The sequence below is a fragment of the Notolepis coatsorum genome (assembly GCF_963971535.1).
Source record: "Notolepis coatsorum genome assembly, chromosome: 18".
In the NCBI taxonomy this organism is placed as follows: domain Eukaryota; kingdom Metazoa; phylum Chordata; class Actinopteri; order Aulopiformes; family Paralepididae; genus Notolepis; species Notolepis coatsorum.
This window is the reverse complement of record NC_140182.1, coordinates 74,742,917-74,761,531: the sequence shown is the minus strand read 5'-3', so window position 1 is coordinate 74,761,531 and position 18,615 is coordinate 74,742,917. Positions and strand designations below refer to the sequence as shown.

Here is an 18,615-nt window from a genome sequence, read left to right as displayed (position 1 = left end):
ACGGGGGATCAAGCTGTTTGTGCTGGCGGACTCCGATAACGGCTACACTCTGAACTTCAGCGTCTACGTCGGCAAAAGACAAATGCCGACAACTGAACTCGGGCTGTCCTATGATGCCTTTGTCGATCTCATTCAGGTATAATATTTTTCTACTAAAACTGTATTGTTTATTTTGCTCTGTAAAGCGTCTTTGAGCATTTGGAAAAGTGCTATACCTAATTGATGTATTATTATTATTATTATTATTATTATTATTATTATTATTATTATTATTATTATTATTATTATTATTATTATTATTATTATTATTATTATTATTATTATTATTATTATTATTATTATTATTATTATTATTATTATTATTATTATTATTATTATTATTATTATTATTATTATTATTATTATTATTATTATTATTATTATTATTATTATTATTATTATTAATTTTTGTAGTGTAAAATTTGTAGTGTAAAATTTCCCTGTGGATGATTCATTTCTTTTCTATTCTATTCTATCTAGGTGTCCGTGTGCTCCACCATCCACCCAGCGGTCCTTCAACCTACAGACACGGTCCAGAGGAGAGTAAAGGTATATGCTTTATGTATTTTTATACCTGTTTATTATGTCTATTTTATTATTTTGTATTATTGCACAATCGAAGCAGGCATGGCCACCCGCATTTCACTGTATGCCTGGTATGTATGTGATGAATAAAACTCTTGAATCTTGAAGGAGGATGGGCACTGGATGGTCAAGACGTTTCGTTGCCCCAACCCCATCATTCACTACAACAAGCATATGGGCGGAGTTGACCTTTCAGACCAGCTGATCCAGTACTACTCCACACACCGCAGAACTGCCCGCTGGTACCGGACCATGTTCTTCCACTTTATGGACATCGCGAGCACCAACGCCTACATCCTCCACTGTGAAATCAGTGAGGCAAAACAGGAGGCACACATGACTCACAAGGACTTCATGTGCGAGATGGTGCGTGAGTTGTGTGGCGTGGACATCACACTAGCTCCTCTTGACAGGAAGTCAGAGCATGTCCCTGTTCCCATCGCCGCACCTACAGAGGACGTCAGACAGAAAGCCACACATGGCCGCAGGATCTGCCAGCAGTGTCACAGCAGGGGGAAAAGGAGCCTGACTCCCTGGAAATGCAAGTGCTGTGATGTAGCCCTCTGTGTCGTCATTGACAGAGACTGTTTCGAAGCGTGGCACAGTTGAGCACATACAGAACAGCACAGTACAGCACAGTATAATGTCGCACACACACACACACACATATATGTGTGTAGTCTATATAGTGTATATATGTATATTGAATATTCCTCTTTACTTTTACTTACTTTTTTACTGTATTTTTATTGCACATTACTTTAGTTACATTCCATAATGATGCACCTTTTTTTTACTTTTACTTACTTTTTTACTGACTCTTTCTAAAAAAGCATGATGGTGAGAATTTCCAGTTGAGAATCTAAATTTCATCTGGGTTTATTACCTGTGTATGGAGAAAATAATTGTTTTTGAATTGAATTCTGTCCTGTTCTCTTTTGTTTATGTAAATATGCTACCTGAGGGTGCATTTCCACTGTTTTATATGCTTGATTGAATATGTTTGCATTGGTTCATAGTAAAAAGAACACATTTTCTCAATCCGTTTTTGTGTTGTACATTATGCAGTATACAGTATATACAGTATTATACAGTATGAAAACTAACTGTCAGGTCATATATGTGAGACTGTGCTGAAAAAAAAGGATACCAAACATACCATGGTAAAACATTTTTAAATGGGAATTATACAATTTAAATCAAAATTAGTTAAAACATTGAAGTTGGTTAAGGTTAGAGTTTGTCTTAGAGCAGGGCGATAGAACACCAGCCCTGATTCCATACTCTAACCTTAACCAACTTCAAAAGAGTCGCCTAAGCTTAACCAGTGATAAACTAGGCGTTAGGTAGTTTGCTGCTGTTCGAGGCGGAAATGGGCGCGTCACGCGATTGGGCGCACATGTCACATGACCAGAAACGTCAGTGGCCAATCAGATCCGATTGCCGGACAATGGTAAATGTAGCCAAACTAACACTGTGGTTTGAAATAAAACGATTGAATCTTGAGATCGCACCAGAAACGTCAGTGGCCAATCAGATCGCAGAACGCGAACGCGGAACTGGAAATCCGTTGGTACAAAACTAGACGCCCCCCCCCCCCCCTTTCATGCATTCATGATGGAACATAATACCTATAATGTGGATTTGATTCGATTTGATAAGGATAATAGCTGGCAGCCAATGAGCTAAAGGGGAAGTGTTGCAATTTTCTGAAGATAATAAATTACGCCCTTGTTTTGGCTAACATTGAATACCTGTCTTGTGTTGTGCTTTTGGGGTAGCTTACAAACCATAACAGTACGAACTGGCCAAGATGACGACCCCAGCCAGCACAGACAGTGTATTAGAGACAACCCTGATTAACCAGATCCAATTGACAAACTCCCACACCCAACAGCTAGAGGTGGCCGCCGTTGCGGTGCAGGGCCTCCAGTCTCAGGTCCAGCCACTCCAGGCCTCGGTGGATGCCCTAGTTGCCCAGCAGGCGTTGTTGACGGGTCAACAAGCTGAGAAGCTGATATTCACGGGTGTTTACATTTTTATTTTATTTCTTTCATGTTTTACATATATCGTTTTTTTTTGTTTTGTTTTGCATATATATATTTGTTTTGAAATGTTATAAATTAGTACACTCATTTGAGTAGTGGAAAAGGGGTAGGATTAAATAAGTGTATACTTCTTCCTACTCCTTTTCGAACATGTAAATTGAGTTATGTTTGGCTTTTGTTTAGTTATTTATTTTGTTTGAGTTATATTTTGATTTTGTTTAGTTGTTTCATTTGGCCCTCATCCTCCCCGGTGGCAGCTGGACTCTTCTTTGTGAAGAAGAAGGACAGAGGCCTCTGGCCCTTCATTGACTATCGCCAACATAACGAGATCACCATTAAGAACAAGTATCCCCTTCTGCTCATGAGTTCCACCCTCGAACCCCTCACCCAAGCCACTGTCTTCACTAAGCTGGACCTCCGGAGCGCCTACCATCTGGCCCGGATCCGGAGAAGGGACGAATGGAAGACCGCCTTCAAGACGCCACAGGGTCATTATGAATACCTGGTAATGCCGTTTGGCCTCAGCAACGCCCCGGCGGTATTCCAGGCACTCATGAATGACGTCCTTCGCGACATGCTCGATGAGTTTGTGGTGGTCTACCTCAATGACATTCTCATTTTCTCTCGGACCCTCGAGGAGCATGTACGCCGGGTACTCTAACGCCTCCTCCGCAAGCAACTCTTCATTAAGGCGGAGAAGTGCCGTTTCCACTCCGATTCCGTGGACTCCCTTGGCGTCATCGTGGAGAGGGGCCAGACCCGAGCTGACCCCCGCAAGATCCAGGCCGTGGTAGAGTGGCCGGAGCCCTCTTCTCGGAAGGAGATACAGAGCTTCCTCGGGTTTGCAAACTTTTACCGGAGGTTCATCCGGAACTACAGCCGCGTGGCGGAACCTCTCACCAAGCTGACCTCCCCCTCCCAGCCATTCGACTGGTCTCCAGCTGCCTGCTCTGCGTTCCATTCCCACAAGAACAGATTCACCACCACCCCGGTCTTACTCCACCCCGACCCCAAGAGGCAGTTCATCGTGGAGGTGGATGCCTCGGATACTGGATTGGGGGCTATCCTGTCTCAGCGGTCAGCGTCAGACCAGAATGTCCATCCATGCGCCTTCTATTCTCACCGGTTCCTTCCTGCTGAGAAGAACTATGACATCGGGAACCGGGAGCTGTTGGCAGTGGTAGCTGCCTTGGGGGAGTGGCGCCATTGGCTGGGGGGGGCAGAGGAACCATTCACCATTTGGACTGATCACAAGAACTTGACGTTCATCCGCGCATCCAAGTGCCCCCAACGGTCGGCAGGCACGGTGGGCCAGCTTCCTCAGTCGGTTCGACTTCTCGCTGACTTACCGCCCTGGGTCCCGCAACACAAAGGCCGATTCCCTGTCCCGGCTACACACTAAGGAGGATCCAACTACCGGGGATCCGACTCCCATCCTCCCTGAGGCCAGGGTGGTGGGAGTTGTTACCTGGGGCATCGAGACCGTGGTCAAACCTGCCTTGCGCTTCCATCCTGCTCCGAGCAACGTACCTTATCGTCGCCTGTTCGTCCCTGACGCTGTCCGGTCCCGGGTTCTTCAATGGGGCCACACCAGCCGCTTTGCCTGCCACCCAGGCATACACCGCACCTTCTCCTTTCTGGCTCGTCGGTTCTGGTGGTCCACCATGAGGAACAACGTCAGGGAGTTTGTGATGGCCTGCACAGTCTGCGCCCGCAGCAAGGCCTCTCACCAAGCACCCGCCGGTCTGCTGCAGCCACTCCCCATTCCTAGCCGCCCCTGGTCCCATGTGGCATTGGACTTTGTCTCTGGTCTGCCTCCCTCCCAGGGGAACACAGTCATTCTAACGGTGGTGGATTGTTTCAGCAAGGGGGTCCATCTGGTGGCCCTTCCCAAGCTTCCATCGGCTCCTGAGACGGCGGACCTCCTGATGAGCCACGTGTTCTCCATGGCCTTCCCCAGGACGTCGTCTCGGACCGGGGGCCCCAGTTCACCTCCCAGGTATGGCAGGCTTTTTGTAAGGGATTGGGGGCCTCTGTTAGTCTATCCTCTGGTTATCACCCACAGACTAACAGGCAGACGGAGAGGATGAACCAGAGTGTGGAGTCTGCTCTCCGGTGTGTTGCCACCAAGAAGCCTGCATCCTGGAGCCGGTTCCTCCCCTGGGTCGAGTACGCCATCAACTCCCTGGTCAGTTCCGCCACTGGCCTCTCGCCATTCGAGGTATCTCTGGGCTACCAACCCCCTCTCTTCACAGCGCAGGAGTCGGAGGTGGCAGTTCCCTCCGTGCAGATCCATCTCAACCGGTGTCGTCGCGTCTGGGAGGTCACCAGGGCTGCTCTGCTCCGGGCGACGGAGCGTGCCAGCTGGGGAGATAACCGACGTCGGACACCAGCGCCGGCATACCAACCAGGACAAAGGGTGTGGCTATCCTCCAAGGACCTCCCGCTTCAATCCACTGCCAAGAAACTGAACCCCCGGTTCGTCGGACCCTTCGAGATCGGAAGGGTGCTCAGCCCCACAGCGGTGAGTCTAAAACGTCCTGCCTCCATGAGGATCCATCCTGTGTTTCACGTGTCCCGGGTTAAGCCCGTCTCTCACAGTCCCCTTGTGCCTCCAGCTCCAGCTCCGCCTCCTCCCAAGATGGTTGATGGTCATCCCCAGTGGAAGGTCCGCCGGCTTATGGATGTCCGGCGCCGAGGAAGGGGGTTCCAGTATCTGGTGGACTGGGATGGGTACGGCCCGAGGAGCGTAGCTGGGTCTCCCGCCAGCTCATCTTGGATCCTGCCCTGCTCTCTGATTTTCATCGTTCCCACCCCAACAAGCCAGGCAGGTCGCTTCGGGCTTGTTACGTTAATCCTCTGAAGATTCGTTTGGATATTCTACGTCACTGGACGCTGCTCTTTCGCCTTCGGGCCTATTGACATTCACCCTTAAAGGGGACGTTCTGAATTCCTCGTTTACTGGACTGTTTTTTGCCTATGGGTTTCATTTTTACCCCTTAAAGGGGAAGTGTTGCAATTTTCTGAAGACAATAAATTACTCCCTTGTTTTGGCTAACATTGAATACCTGTCTTGTGTTGTGCTTTTGGGGTCGCTTACAAACCATAACAGTATTTGTTGGTGATTCGGGTTACGGGAAGCCAACGTGACATTAGTCCAGACATCCTCCCAATCAAACTCAGGGTCCAATTCTGGGATGTCTTCTCGCCAAACTATATCTAATGATAGGTTTTTGTTTGTGGATTTGAGTAAGAGTGTGTATAGAAATCGGACACAAAACCCCTAGAGGTTGTTCTGTCTCTGATGAGTTTAAAAAGGGGGTGTGGATGCAGCATTTGAGCCCACGGAACCCCATGCGCCTCATTTTGTTTTAATTATGTGAACCTTACACTGCAGATTGTTCATAAAAATCATACTTAAGTCAGCAGAAGAAATAATCATGGACATCTCTCTTGACCAGGGATGACCGTGTGCTCTGTCCCAGTTAAATATCTTTTTTGTCACCCTGTCATTTGGCAGTTGGACCAGGCGGTTCCATAACCTAACCATTTCACCTTTTTGCTTGACCAAGCATGAGTCCCAACCCATGTCCCCTTCTATAGCCCCTTTTGGTGTACTGTATATTTATGGACTCCCAAGAAGTATCTCATGGCACGGTTCTGGATAGCATTACATTCAGGTGCATCATCAAAACCCCATACTCCAGCAGCATAAAATACAACAGAACCCACCATTGAATCAAATAATTGTGTAAATGTTGAAAACCCAAGGTCAGTGCACACTTTCATTTTACTCAACACACCCCCTAGCGCCCTTCCTGCTGACTCACATTATTTTCCTTCCTTCTATGAAGCTCATGTACTCACTAAAGATGAAACCAAGATATTTATAAGAATATGTGTAGATCAGGGCTGTTGGTCCAAATTTAAACTTATGGTTACTCTGCTGTTCATGTTTTTTCCTGAAGTGCTTAATCTGTGTTTTTTCACTGTTAATCGCAAGTTAATCACAATATGAGTGGAAGCTGTCCTTTCATGAGGTCCTAATATTAGAAGCATCTAGTGCTCGAGCACAAGGAGAGAACATAGAATCTATACAGACCATTCAGATTGCGGCCCAGAAGGTCAAATCATTACAATCAATCAATAACAAACCTATTACAATATTTTTCATAGATTTTAATGACAGACATATATTACAAATTTTCCAGGTTTTAATATCAATTATCTTCTCATTTTATGCCCGTCTACATTTTTATGCTAATTTTATGCCTACATCACTGCTGTGAAGCACTGCAATTGGGCTGAAATTCTTGTATGAAAGGTGCTATACAGGATTCTTAATAGGAAAAATGTTTTCCCTATTAAGAATCCTGTATATTATATCCTGTATTATTACTCCGGTTAGAACGGAAGCAGGGTTGGTAACTGATAGTACATATTAATACAATGCTGTACATACATCTGATTAGCACTATTACTTAGTAGTACTAATTTATATATTATATATTTCACTTTACTGTTACATTTGCACTCTTGTTGGATGGCAAACTTATTTTCATTGTACTGTACTTATGACAATACATTTGAATCATATCGAATCTAAATCAACAAACCTTAAGTAATTACCTGTTATGGATAGAATTAGCATTTTTCCTAATTGGTCCAATATAAAGGCATGACAAAGTTCACAAGATATCCCATTGAGTGTGCTTTATTTATGTGTAGAGGGACATTCTGATACACATTAGTGAGAACCCAGAGGTTTGGTATAATGGTTTGTGAAAAAGAGGATTCAGTTAGTTGCAGCCACAGGATTAGTTATACGACAAGTGGAATATGATGGTACATATATAAGCAGACAAATGATAGAAATATAAGAATGCAGCCTTCTAATGTATGTGGAGACATGTAAATAGTATGTATATACAGTGGTGGAAAGTACTTAAGTACAATTTCGAGCTACTTGTACTTTACACGAGTATTTTCATTTTAGGGAACTTTATACTTTTAGTCCACTACATTTCAAAGAAAGTATTTGTACTTTTTACTCCACTACATTTATCTGAACCCATCAGTTACTAGTTACTTTGAAGAAAAATATTTTGCATAGAAAGCATGGACAAAATGTATGAAGATTATATACTTTGACATTTGAAGCCTGTCAACTTCAAGAAGACGTCATTAGAGCAGCGTAACTGGATCACATACCACTTTAATATAACCTTTAATCAGAGCAGAAGAACTCGACCACATAGCACTTTAACATCACCTTTAATCAGAGCAGCATAACTGGACCACATAATGGATCGAGGATTGAACGCTCCCATGCAATGGAATACACAAATGTCATGTAGAATGCATACTTTTACTTTAGATACTTAAGTACATTCAATAGATACTTAAGTACATTCAATAGCAAGAGGACTTTTACCAGAGTACTCATTTATCTGGGTTTCTACTTTTAAGTAAAGGAACTGTGTACTTCTTCCACCACTATGTATATGTGATGTAAAATGTACATGTACATTGTCGGTATACTGTCCAAATATCATGATTCCCATCACGTGATTTATTAAGAGGATTTTCACAGAATCCTTAGAATACCTCTTGTTTCCTCCATGTTGGAAGAGACAGTGATTTGCCATGTGCAAAACAATGGTTGCTATGCATTTCTATGAGAAATATATCAATGGAAATGTTATGAATCAAGTGTCTTATGACTGGATCTTGTAAACAAGTCACAGTAATATCCAAAACTACTCTACCACTGTACTGATTTTATGCCTATTCTTAAGTCTGCACGTTTACATTGCACTACTTTTATATCTATTCTCTTATGTCTGCAATTTGTTTTTTATTCTGTCAATTGTGTGCTGATTTTATGCCTATGTTAATTTTATACTAATTGCTGTGGGGCACTTTGGACTGCGGTCCATGTGTGAAAATTACTATATAGATAGTTATTAATATTTATTATTGTTATATTGTAGAAATGTGTGCATTGAAATGTCTGTAAAGTCTCGACGACATTGAAAATGAGGGTGACCTCAATTGTCTTTGAGAATAAATAAAGGTTTGACTGTGCAAAAAATCTGGGATTTTCTTTCCAAAGTGGTTCCCAATGGTTACAGGCAGCCATGTTGGATAAAAGAGAAGTACACAAACGGGCCTCTATTCTATGAAAAACAGAACAGACTCACTCTGTGACTTTAACTTTTATTTGCAAGCCCCTCACTTTAACGTCAGCATGGCGAGTAGTGATGACAAAGCTAGGATTTGATGTCCTTTGGCTGACGCTCAACAAAGATTACTTCTCCACTGGTGACCGTTTCGCTTCTGCCAGGCATCTGGTGATCGACGGACTTAACATCTCTCCCTGTAAAGAATATAGGTGGTTTGTCAGTTGCAGTCAGAGCAATAAGAAACACAATATGGCACTGTGTAGATGTCTGACTTTTTCCTCTAGATCAGTGTTTCTCAAACTCAAGTTATCTGCTAGAGACAAAGTCTGTTTTGTATGGAAGTGGGCCCTGAGGGCAGTAATATCATTGCTTGCTGGACGCGGCTACGTGGCGTAGTGGGCAAGGCGCTCGCCACAAACTCTGGAGACGCTGGGCTTGCCTGTTCGAGCCCAGCGCTCCACATTTGCTTTCAGTTTAGCTGGTCGTCCGTACTAATACACATTGGCCGTATTAGGGGGTGGGAAACTGATGGGTGGGGATCGGGCGTTGTGGACAGCGACTCCTACAGGTCGGTTGGTGCGCCTGCGCAGTAGAATCAGGAAGTGTCGGGGGCAGCGTGAGCCTCCCACGCGTTACTCCTCGCCACTGAGAGATCGAGCTGCGCAGGTGAAAAGATGCAACTGCTGTTACCTCAAGTACTGGAGGGGACTTGTGCTATGTATGACTTAGTCCACATTGCAGCCGGCTTGTGGGAGGCAAGAAAAAGCGTTCGTGACAGGGGAGGGTTGAATTGGATGATCCAAAATTGGGATGGGAGAAAATATAGAAAATATAGAAAATGGGAGAAAAAGTTGATAAAAAAAAAATCATTGCTTGCTGGTCCCAGAGACAAAAAGACAGTTTATTGGTCCCTAATTCCAGGAGGTTTGAGAAACACTACTCTAAATCACGGTTTCTTAAAAGGAACACACCAACATTATGGGAAAAGCGCTTACCATCTCCTCCAGAGTCAGACAAAAATATGGAAGCGGATACGGACCAGCTAGCCTAGCTGTTGGCCAAAAACACCTCTATGGGAGTTTTAAGCTAGGCTAGTGGTCCGTATCCGCTTCCATTATTTTGTGCTAAGCAAGGCTACTGAACGCAGAGGAAATAGGTATGCCATCTCCTTGTCCGACTCTGGAGAAGAAAGTAAGTGCATTTCCAATAATGTTTGCGTGTTCCTTTAAACCTTTCATGGACCCACATTTTTTTCTTGTTGTGGGACCCAGGCTCATATGAAACACAAACGTATTACTACGGTTGTCATGTGGGGACCCACCAGAAGAAGGCTGGCGACCCATTTTGGGTCCTGACCCATATATTAAGAAAGGAAGGATGTTAGGAAGCATATGAAGGATATTAGGAGGCATAGGAAGGATATTAGGAAGCAAAGGAAGGATATTAGGAAGCATAGGAAGGATGATAGAAAGCATAGGAAGGATGTTAGGAAGCATAGGAAGGGTGAGGAAGGATGATATGAAGCATGTTAGAAACACACACACACTCAGACAGGTGCAACCAATCGGCTGGTTGGCATGGTCACCATACCATAAATCATAGTCATAGAAAGGATGTCAGGAAGCATAGAAATGATGTCAGGAAGCATAGAAAGCATGATAGGAAGTATAGGAAGGATAATAGGAAGCATAGGAAGGATGATAGAAAGCATAGGAAGGATGTTAGAAAGCATAGGAAGGGTGAAAGGAAACATAGGAAGGATGTTGGCAGCATAGAAAGGATGATAGGAAGCATAGGAAGGATGATAGAAAGCATAGGAAGGATGATAGAAAGCATAGGAAGGATGTTAGGAAGCATAGGAAGGATGATAGAAAGCATAGGAAGGATGATAGAAAGCATAGGAAGGATGTTAGGAAGCATAGGAAGGATGATAGAAAGCATAGGAAGGATGATAGAAAGCATAGGAAGGATGATAGGAAGCATGTTAGAAACACACATACACTCGGACAGATGCAACCAATCGGCTGGTTGGCATGGTCACCATACCATAAATCATAGTCATACCAATATAAAACTGAACAAAATGTCTACCCAGCTCCAGGGAAACAACCTATTGATATTTTCGATCATGCCAATGTATTACTCACTCTGTCTGCGGCATCGAGATTCACAAGAGTTTAAGGCAGTGGGCTGGCACACGACCACGTTACAGTGGATAAACACCTGTATAGGAAATAAGGAAATATTTAAAAACAGAAAAAAATTGTTATCCGAGTTAAACAGTTGTGTTTGGAGGATAAAAAAATAAATAAAAAAAAGCAGATGAAAAAAAAGAGGGCAGGGTTTGAGATGGGTCAATTGAGCGTGTGCAGTACCCTCTCTCGCAGGGGTCCAGTGGTGTGATCCACAAAGGTGAACATCTTAACATGGAAACGCTTGTGGTGAGTTGGGTACTCTAGTCCGGATGACTCATCCACATGGACCAAAGACGTCAGGTAATTACGGTCGTTGCGGTTGGGACATCTGGGGGGGGGGGGGGGGGGGGGGGGCGACAAAAGACATATATATTTGATATATTGATATACTTCATTCATTCAAATCTATGATTGATAAATCTATGTTTGATATATCTCATTCATTCATTCATGTAGACACAAAATAGACTAAGTTGGCATAATTGTAGACTGGCATAAAAGGAGCAGATAATTTCCATTAAAACTGCCTAGACATTTTGTAATAGATTTCCATTATAAAAATCGAAAATGAGGCAATGGTCAGTATCCCGCGAGTTTAAATAAAGGTTGAATGAATGAAAAAAAGAATATATATATCAAGATAAAACCTGCTATAGACCACTGAAACACACCAGTATTTTGAGCTCATGGGAGAGAGTGGGGGAGGGGGAAGAGGGGAAAGGGAGCGCATGAATGAATGTTGGCGTACAGGTAAGTGGTTGTAGGCAGCTTAGCTACGTAGCTCTAATCAACATTCATTTCATTTATTCCCCTGCACGCTCTCTTTACACCCCCCCCCCCCCCCCCCCCCCCCCAAGCTCCATGTAACTCGGGAGTGCAGTCAGTGGTCCAGCACTTCCTCTTACCCGTCAATCAGCAGGTCCCACTGAGGATGACTGTCGGGTCTCTGGTCTGACGTCGCCCAGCATCGTTCCAGAGTCAAGTGGATATTGGGGTCGGTCCTCTCCAGGAGGCGGACCTCTATGTACACAGGTTCCCTCAGTACCTTCGTGACAGGGTAGTCGTCGTTGGAGTAGAAGGACCTGTAGGCCACCTCCTCTGCTCGAAGATGGAGAGAGATGATTGGTTACGCTGGGGCAGCCGAAGGTGAGAGAGGGCTGCGGGTGTTTGGGTCACTTAACAGATAATAGGGATTCAAGTTATTCATAATGAATAACGACAAAACTGCTAGGCAGACACTAAGGAGAAGGGGGGGGGGGGAATAAACAACAAAAACAACCTTTACAGGTGGAATGACTCATGAGTAGATAATAAATAAAGTCCAAAAAACAGAACACTAAATAAAGAGTTAAAAACTGAAATAAGCCAAAGTTTATATACAGAACTTAAATGTGTAAAAAATAATAATAATAATAATAATAATAATAATAATAATAATAATAATAATAATAATAATAATAATAATAATAATAATAATAATAATAATAATAATAATAATTTAATAATAATAATAAACCTCCACTAAGGGAGTTTATGTGTAGTAATGGACTAATGACATTTCAAATAAAACAAATGGAAACTGTCATGAAAATAAACGCACTACAATAAAAGGCTCAACTCAAAACAGCTTCTAAAAAACAAAGTGCAAAATAAATATTTAATGATATTTAATATTTCTCACAGACAAAGAGTCATATTACTTGATACATATTCAACATGTAAATTCTGACATGTGCGCTTTTATAGACGCATATACAGTACTGTACTGTGTCTCGACTATTGTTTATTAGTCCATAAGGTACATCTCCTTCGTTGATTATATATCATAGGCAGGGACGTGCACAGACATTTGGAGGGGCTATTGCCCCTTATATATATAAAAGTATAAAATATTTTTTAACTGTGGGGGCACATGGTCAAGTTTAGACCATTGGAAGGGCACCAATGGGGCACGTCCTCTCGTTTTCGCCACTCAAAAGGGCACTTTAGCGTGACATTTTTCAACCAGGGGGGCACCAGGGGGGGGGACCAGTGTCGTTGCGTCTTCTTGCCCTTCCCTGTATTTACAGCGGAGCTGCTTGTTAATTTTTTATGTAAAAAGAAAAACGGAAAAACTCAGCCAATCAGAGTAAACGGGCTGTTGCCAGGGCAACAATAGCCCATACCTGTGCACATCCCTGATCATAGGCCGTTTACGGCTTATAGAGTGACTTGGAACAGTGTACAGGATATGCATGTAAGGATGTATGAATAATTTTTCCTCCTTACAACAGCTGTCGAATCACAGGACTACCAAACCAAGTAAGAACCATGACACACTGACCTTCGTCGCATCCCTTGGTATGACATTGTCCGTTGCCCAGCCTAATTTCCACACGCAAGGGTCCCAGGGCCGAGACATCTGGAGGCGGAGGAAGCAACTGGACCTCAATGACCCGAGCTTCAACTGAGGTGCCAACATATATACACTGGAAGAGAACCCTGGGAAAGAATGTATACGCTCCAAGGTCAGGAAGTGGTTTGATGTAAATGTTATTGATTGTCCTTGTATTTATTGAGCTGATCATAATGAATGTGATGATAAATCACAGCCTTTAAAAGAAACACGCCAACATTTTGGGAAATTAGCTTACCGTCTTCTCCAGAGAGAGACAAGAAGATAGATACCAGTTTCCTCTCTGTGCATTCAGTAAAAAAGCTATCTGGCTGCATGTTAGCCTAGCTTAGCACAATGAATGGAAGCGGACATGACCGGTTAGCCTAGGCATTGTCCAACTAACACCTCTCCCAAAGGCTAACCGGTCATGTCTGCTTCCATTCATTGTGCTAAGCTAGGCTAACATGCAGCCAGATAGCTTTCTACTGAACGCACAGAGAGGAAACTGGTATCTATCTTCTTGTCTCTCTCTGGAGAAGGTTATTTAAAAAAGGTGCCATTTTGGTTTGTTAAAACAAGTGTTCTACATGTTAAAATAATAGCTCTACACTCGCTGATATAGAATGTCTGGTTGGTAACATGGCTCTGCAGTAAACAGAAAATGCATTTTCTAGCATTCCGCTCCTACTTTATCCAATCAGGAGAGAGAACTCCACACTGCAAAAATGGTCTGACAAAAATGAAATAAAAACATTTTTTTTTTTATTAATGATCTTTTTCCTCCTTTCTTTTTCTGTTTTTCTCCCATCCCAATGTTAGTCGTTATGCCAATTCCCAATCCCCATCCTGGTCGTTGCGCACTCTACTCCCTACCGTCGGTCTGGGAGGGCGGAGACTATCACATGCTTCCTCTGACACATGTGTAGCCAGCCCACCGCTTCTTTTCACCTGGCAGCGCGGACTCTCACTGGGGGAGTGTAATGTGTGGAAGGTCACACTACCTCTCCTAGATCCTTCCCTTGCTGTGCAGGCGCCCCGACCGAACTGTAGGAGTCACTGTTTACAACGACCAGGACCCACCCCACCGGGTTTCCCACCTGCTAACACTGCCAATTGTGTTAGTATGGACGGTTGGCCAACCCGGAAGCACCACAGCTGGATTCGATCCCACTGTCTATGTGGTGGTAGACAGACGCTTAGTCCGCTGCGCTACCCGCCCTATAAAAACTAGTTTTAAGCAAATGTGTCTTTGAAACAAGTAAAATAATCTACCAGGTGAAGTAAGAAAATTTTGCTTGCCAGGATTTCTTGAAATAAGTAAAAAATATCTAGGGTTCTCTCTCCTGATGGATAAAGTTGGAACAGGATACCAGAACATGTATTTTGTGTTTACTGCAGAACAGAGGGACTGGGAGACCCATGTTACTGACCCACAAAAAAACACCACTTAAAGCTCCTTTAACTCGTGAATTTAATTCGGTGATGAAAGCAAACATAAGATCACCTACTCATAGGTGGTGTCCCTGGTGATTAGTCCACGAGGCCCATCAAGCACTTGGGTTGTGGACAACATCCGGTTCTCATAAATTACAGTGTCAGCGTTATCCTGCAGTAAGTCGACAGTGTTTCAGTCTTCATCGCTTCGTTACAAAACGTTGCACAAATCTGAACAAAATGAAGACCCTACCGTCATGAGAGTGCCACAGGCAGTGACAGGGAACTGGTAGATGACAAAGGCAGAGTTGGAGTCCACGGGAGTGCATCCTGCACCTTCTCCAAGAAGGGTCACTGAGCTCAGGTCTATCTGGGGCAGAGTGGCGTCCTTGGCGACCACCACGATGAACTGGGCATCCTTGGTGCACTGGACAGTCACTGGCAGCAAGACAACAGAAAACCAATACCGTCACTGGTAGAAAACAACATAAGATAAGAGTAAGACAAGATAAGATAAGATGAGATACTCCTGTATTGATCCCCTTGGGGAAATTCGGACTTATAGCAGCATGGGGGAGGGGAGGAAGGGCAGGGTAATGGTAGAAAGACATAAATATAGGCAATACAATTAGATCTGAATATAAAAATATGAAGAAAAAATAAACAAGGTAAACAATATAATAAATTCTGAACATATACATATGAGAAAAATAAACAGTGTAAACAAAGGTGCAGATGAAGATCTGTATGCTGTATCGGTTATATTATACGTTACAATAAATATAGGCAATAATGAATTTGAATCTGAATATATACTACGAGTAAGAATAAAAGTATACACAGTATACACAAAGTGCAGTATACACAAGGTACCAAGGCCATACGTTGTAGTCCGTGCAGGTTTTGGTGGTTAAGAGTCAGACAATAAATGCTAAATTGACCAATAAATGTCCTATTAAACCCAATAATACACGAGACCCTCTTCTTGGGACCAAGTAAGATTTTGTCGATAATCCAATGTACAGTTACCCCCCCCCCCCCCCCCCCACCTCCTATGTACAGTTCCCCCCCACCCCACCTACCCCCCCCCCTCACCCCACCTACCAACCTCCTACCTACCAACCTCCTCCAATGTAGTTTCTTCGTCAAATGTATATACTCTCTTTTTTAGACGTTTTCTCTTGTATCCAAAACAGTACTGTATTTGTAAATCTGGTATATCATAAATGTATAGATGTTGCAGTAGGCTACTGTCTATCTGTATGTCATGTATACGTCATATATGTTATGAATTGAAAATGGGGGACCCTGATGTAAACAAGACGAAAGTCTCTCTGGTCTGCATCCACTTAACAATTGTATGTATTGAGCTGTACTGTATTGTACCCATTCTGCAATCTGTTAATAACATTTTCAATCAATCACACAGTCACACACTGTAAACAGCATGCAAGCAAACCTATAGGACTCACACCGCAAAAACAAGTGTGGTATTGTGACAATTTTACGGAGAACAAGGAGAAACATTTACCAGCTCTTCCATAGTAGCACATTTGTCCATCGAAGCAGCAGTTGCATCCCTCGCATCTCGACTGGGAGACGCCTTCGTGGCCACAACGTATCTTGTGAGGCTCGTATACGTCACAGGAAGTAGACGGTTCTGCATGCTGTGGAAATTGTGGCTGCGGAACTTGTGGCTGCAGAACTTGTGGCTGCACCGGCGGATTGTATCGTGGCCGCTTTGGCTCCCGCACGTTCTTATGACGCTGAGCATCTGACAGACAGCCAAGAGTTGCCACCGTCACCAGGCAAGCCGCGATCCACTTCATCGCCGTGGCTTGACGGCTTCAGACAAGTGATCTGAAATGTTCAACAAATGCTGTGAGAAGTGTGGGTAAAATTGTGCAGACTTTTATAATAGGTGGGTCCATGTTGACTTACTTACTATTTGCTGACTGCCGTTGCCAATCAAATGCCCTGAACTCAAGGGCGTAAGTTTGTTGTCAGTGGTGCAGGGGACACATTTGGGGGCGTGGTCAGTGGTGGAGGGGTGCTACGTATAGTTGTATGGTCGCGGGTGGTGGGGGTAGGGGGGGTGAAGGGCGGGGGCCCCCCCTTTTCGTAGATTTTTTCTTAAAATCAGTTGTGCAAGTAAATTTTGGTGAGTTGTTAAAGCATTACATCATGCGCAGGAGTGGGTTATGAGAATTAGACCATGCCTAGGGGTGGTCGTTAGACCCCCCCTAGGCATGGTCTAATTCTCATAACCCACGACTGCGCGTGGTGTAATGGCTTTTACACCACGTGCAGTCGTGGGTTGTGAGAATTAGACCATGCCTAGGGGTGGTCGTTAGCGTGATGTAATGCTTTAATCAATCAATCAATCAATCAATTCAATAATCCACGCTCACTTAAAACAGCGCACCTCCCAGCTGCTTCTATAGAAAGTAGGTTTAAAAATATATATAATTCCCTCCTATAGGGCAAAGAAAACTTCTTTGTTTCCCCTATAGGGCAAAGAAACAATTTTTTTTTTGTTTTACCTACCTTCTATAGAAGCATCTAAGAATGAAGTTATATAGAAAGTAGGTTAAAAAAAAAGTTGGATGTGTTAGTTTGTTGGATGTCTTAGTTGAAAGACAGTTGGATGTGTTCGTTTGTTGGATGTCTTAGTTGAAAGACAGTTGGATGTGTTAGTTTGTTGGATGTCTTAGTTGAGAGACAGTTGGATGTGTTAGTTTGTTGGATGTCTTACTGAGAACAGTTGGATGCACTTCCGAGCTGCTTCCACATGGAGGCAACTTCTCTTTTTTTGGGAACTACTTTTTCTGCGGATGGTTTTGTCAATAAATCTTCAATTAATGTGTGTTTATTGTATATGAATAAGGTTGGATGACATCGGCCATTGTATAATGGCTTTTATACAACTGGCGCATTCATCCAACCTTATTGCTATACAATAAACACACATTAATTGAAGATTTATTGAAAAAACCATCCGCAGAAAAAGTAGTTCCCAAAAAATAAAAAAGAGAAGTTGTCTCCATGTGGAAGCAGCTCAGAAGTGCATCCAACTGTTCTCACTGTCTCTCAACTAAGACATCCAACAAACTAACACATCCAACTTTTCTTTTGTTTTGAACCTACTTTCTATAGAACTTCATTCTTAGATGCTTCTATAGAAAGTAGGTAAAACTAATTTAAAAAAGGAGTTTTCTTTGCCCTATAAGAGGGTATTTAAAAAAAAAGATTAAACCTACTTTCTATAGAAGCAGCTGGGAGGTGCACTGTTTTAAGTGAGCGTGGATTATTGAATTGATTGATTGATTGATTGCTAATTTTATTACTGTCCGCCTTGTTTCCAACTGGTTAAGTTTAGGCACTCTTTCGAAGTCGCTCTCTTTCGAAGAGTTTGGAATCAGGGCTGGTGGTCTATCGCCCTGCTCTAAAGACAAACTCTAACCTTAACCAACTTCGAAAGAGAGCGACTTCGAAAGAGTGCCTAAACTTAACCAGTTGGAAACAAGGTGGACAGTAATAAAATTAGCAATCAATCAATCAATCAATTCAATAACACACGCTCACTTAAAACAGCGCACCTCCCAGCTGCTTCTATAGAAAGTAGGTACAAATAAAAATAAAAATAAAAATTGCAATTAATCAATCAATTCGCGCAATTTTTATTTTGTTCCACAATGACTCATGACCCATCAATTACATCATCCAACATTGTTTAAGAAACTAACACATTC

The 18,615-nt window shown here is 43.1% G+C and overlaps 1 protein-coding gene across 1 annotated transcript; it reads right to left on the bottom strand.

Annotated features, from left to right (window-relative positions):
• Positions 1-11,211: 11,211 nt before the first annotated feature.
• Positions 11,212-16,692, bottom strand: LOC311245400 (zona pellucida sperm-binding protein 4-like; the record flags this gene model as incomplete). Its single annotated transcript, XM_084335243.1, has 5 exons — positions 11,212-11,380; positions 11,958-12,150; positions 13,376-13,520; positions 15,117-15,301; positions 16,395-16,692. The coding sequence occupies 5 exons, from the start codon at positions 16,690-16,692 to the stop codon at positions 11,212-11,214; spliced, it is 990 nt and encodes a 329-aa protein (XP_084191369.1).
• Positions 16,693-18,615: the final 1,923 nt, after the last annotated feature.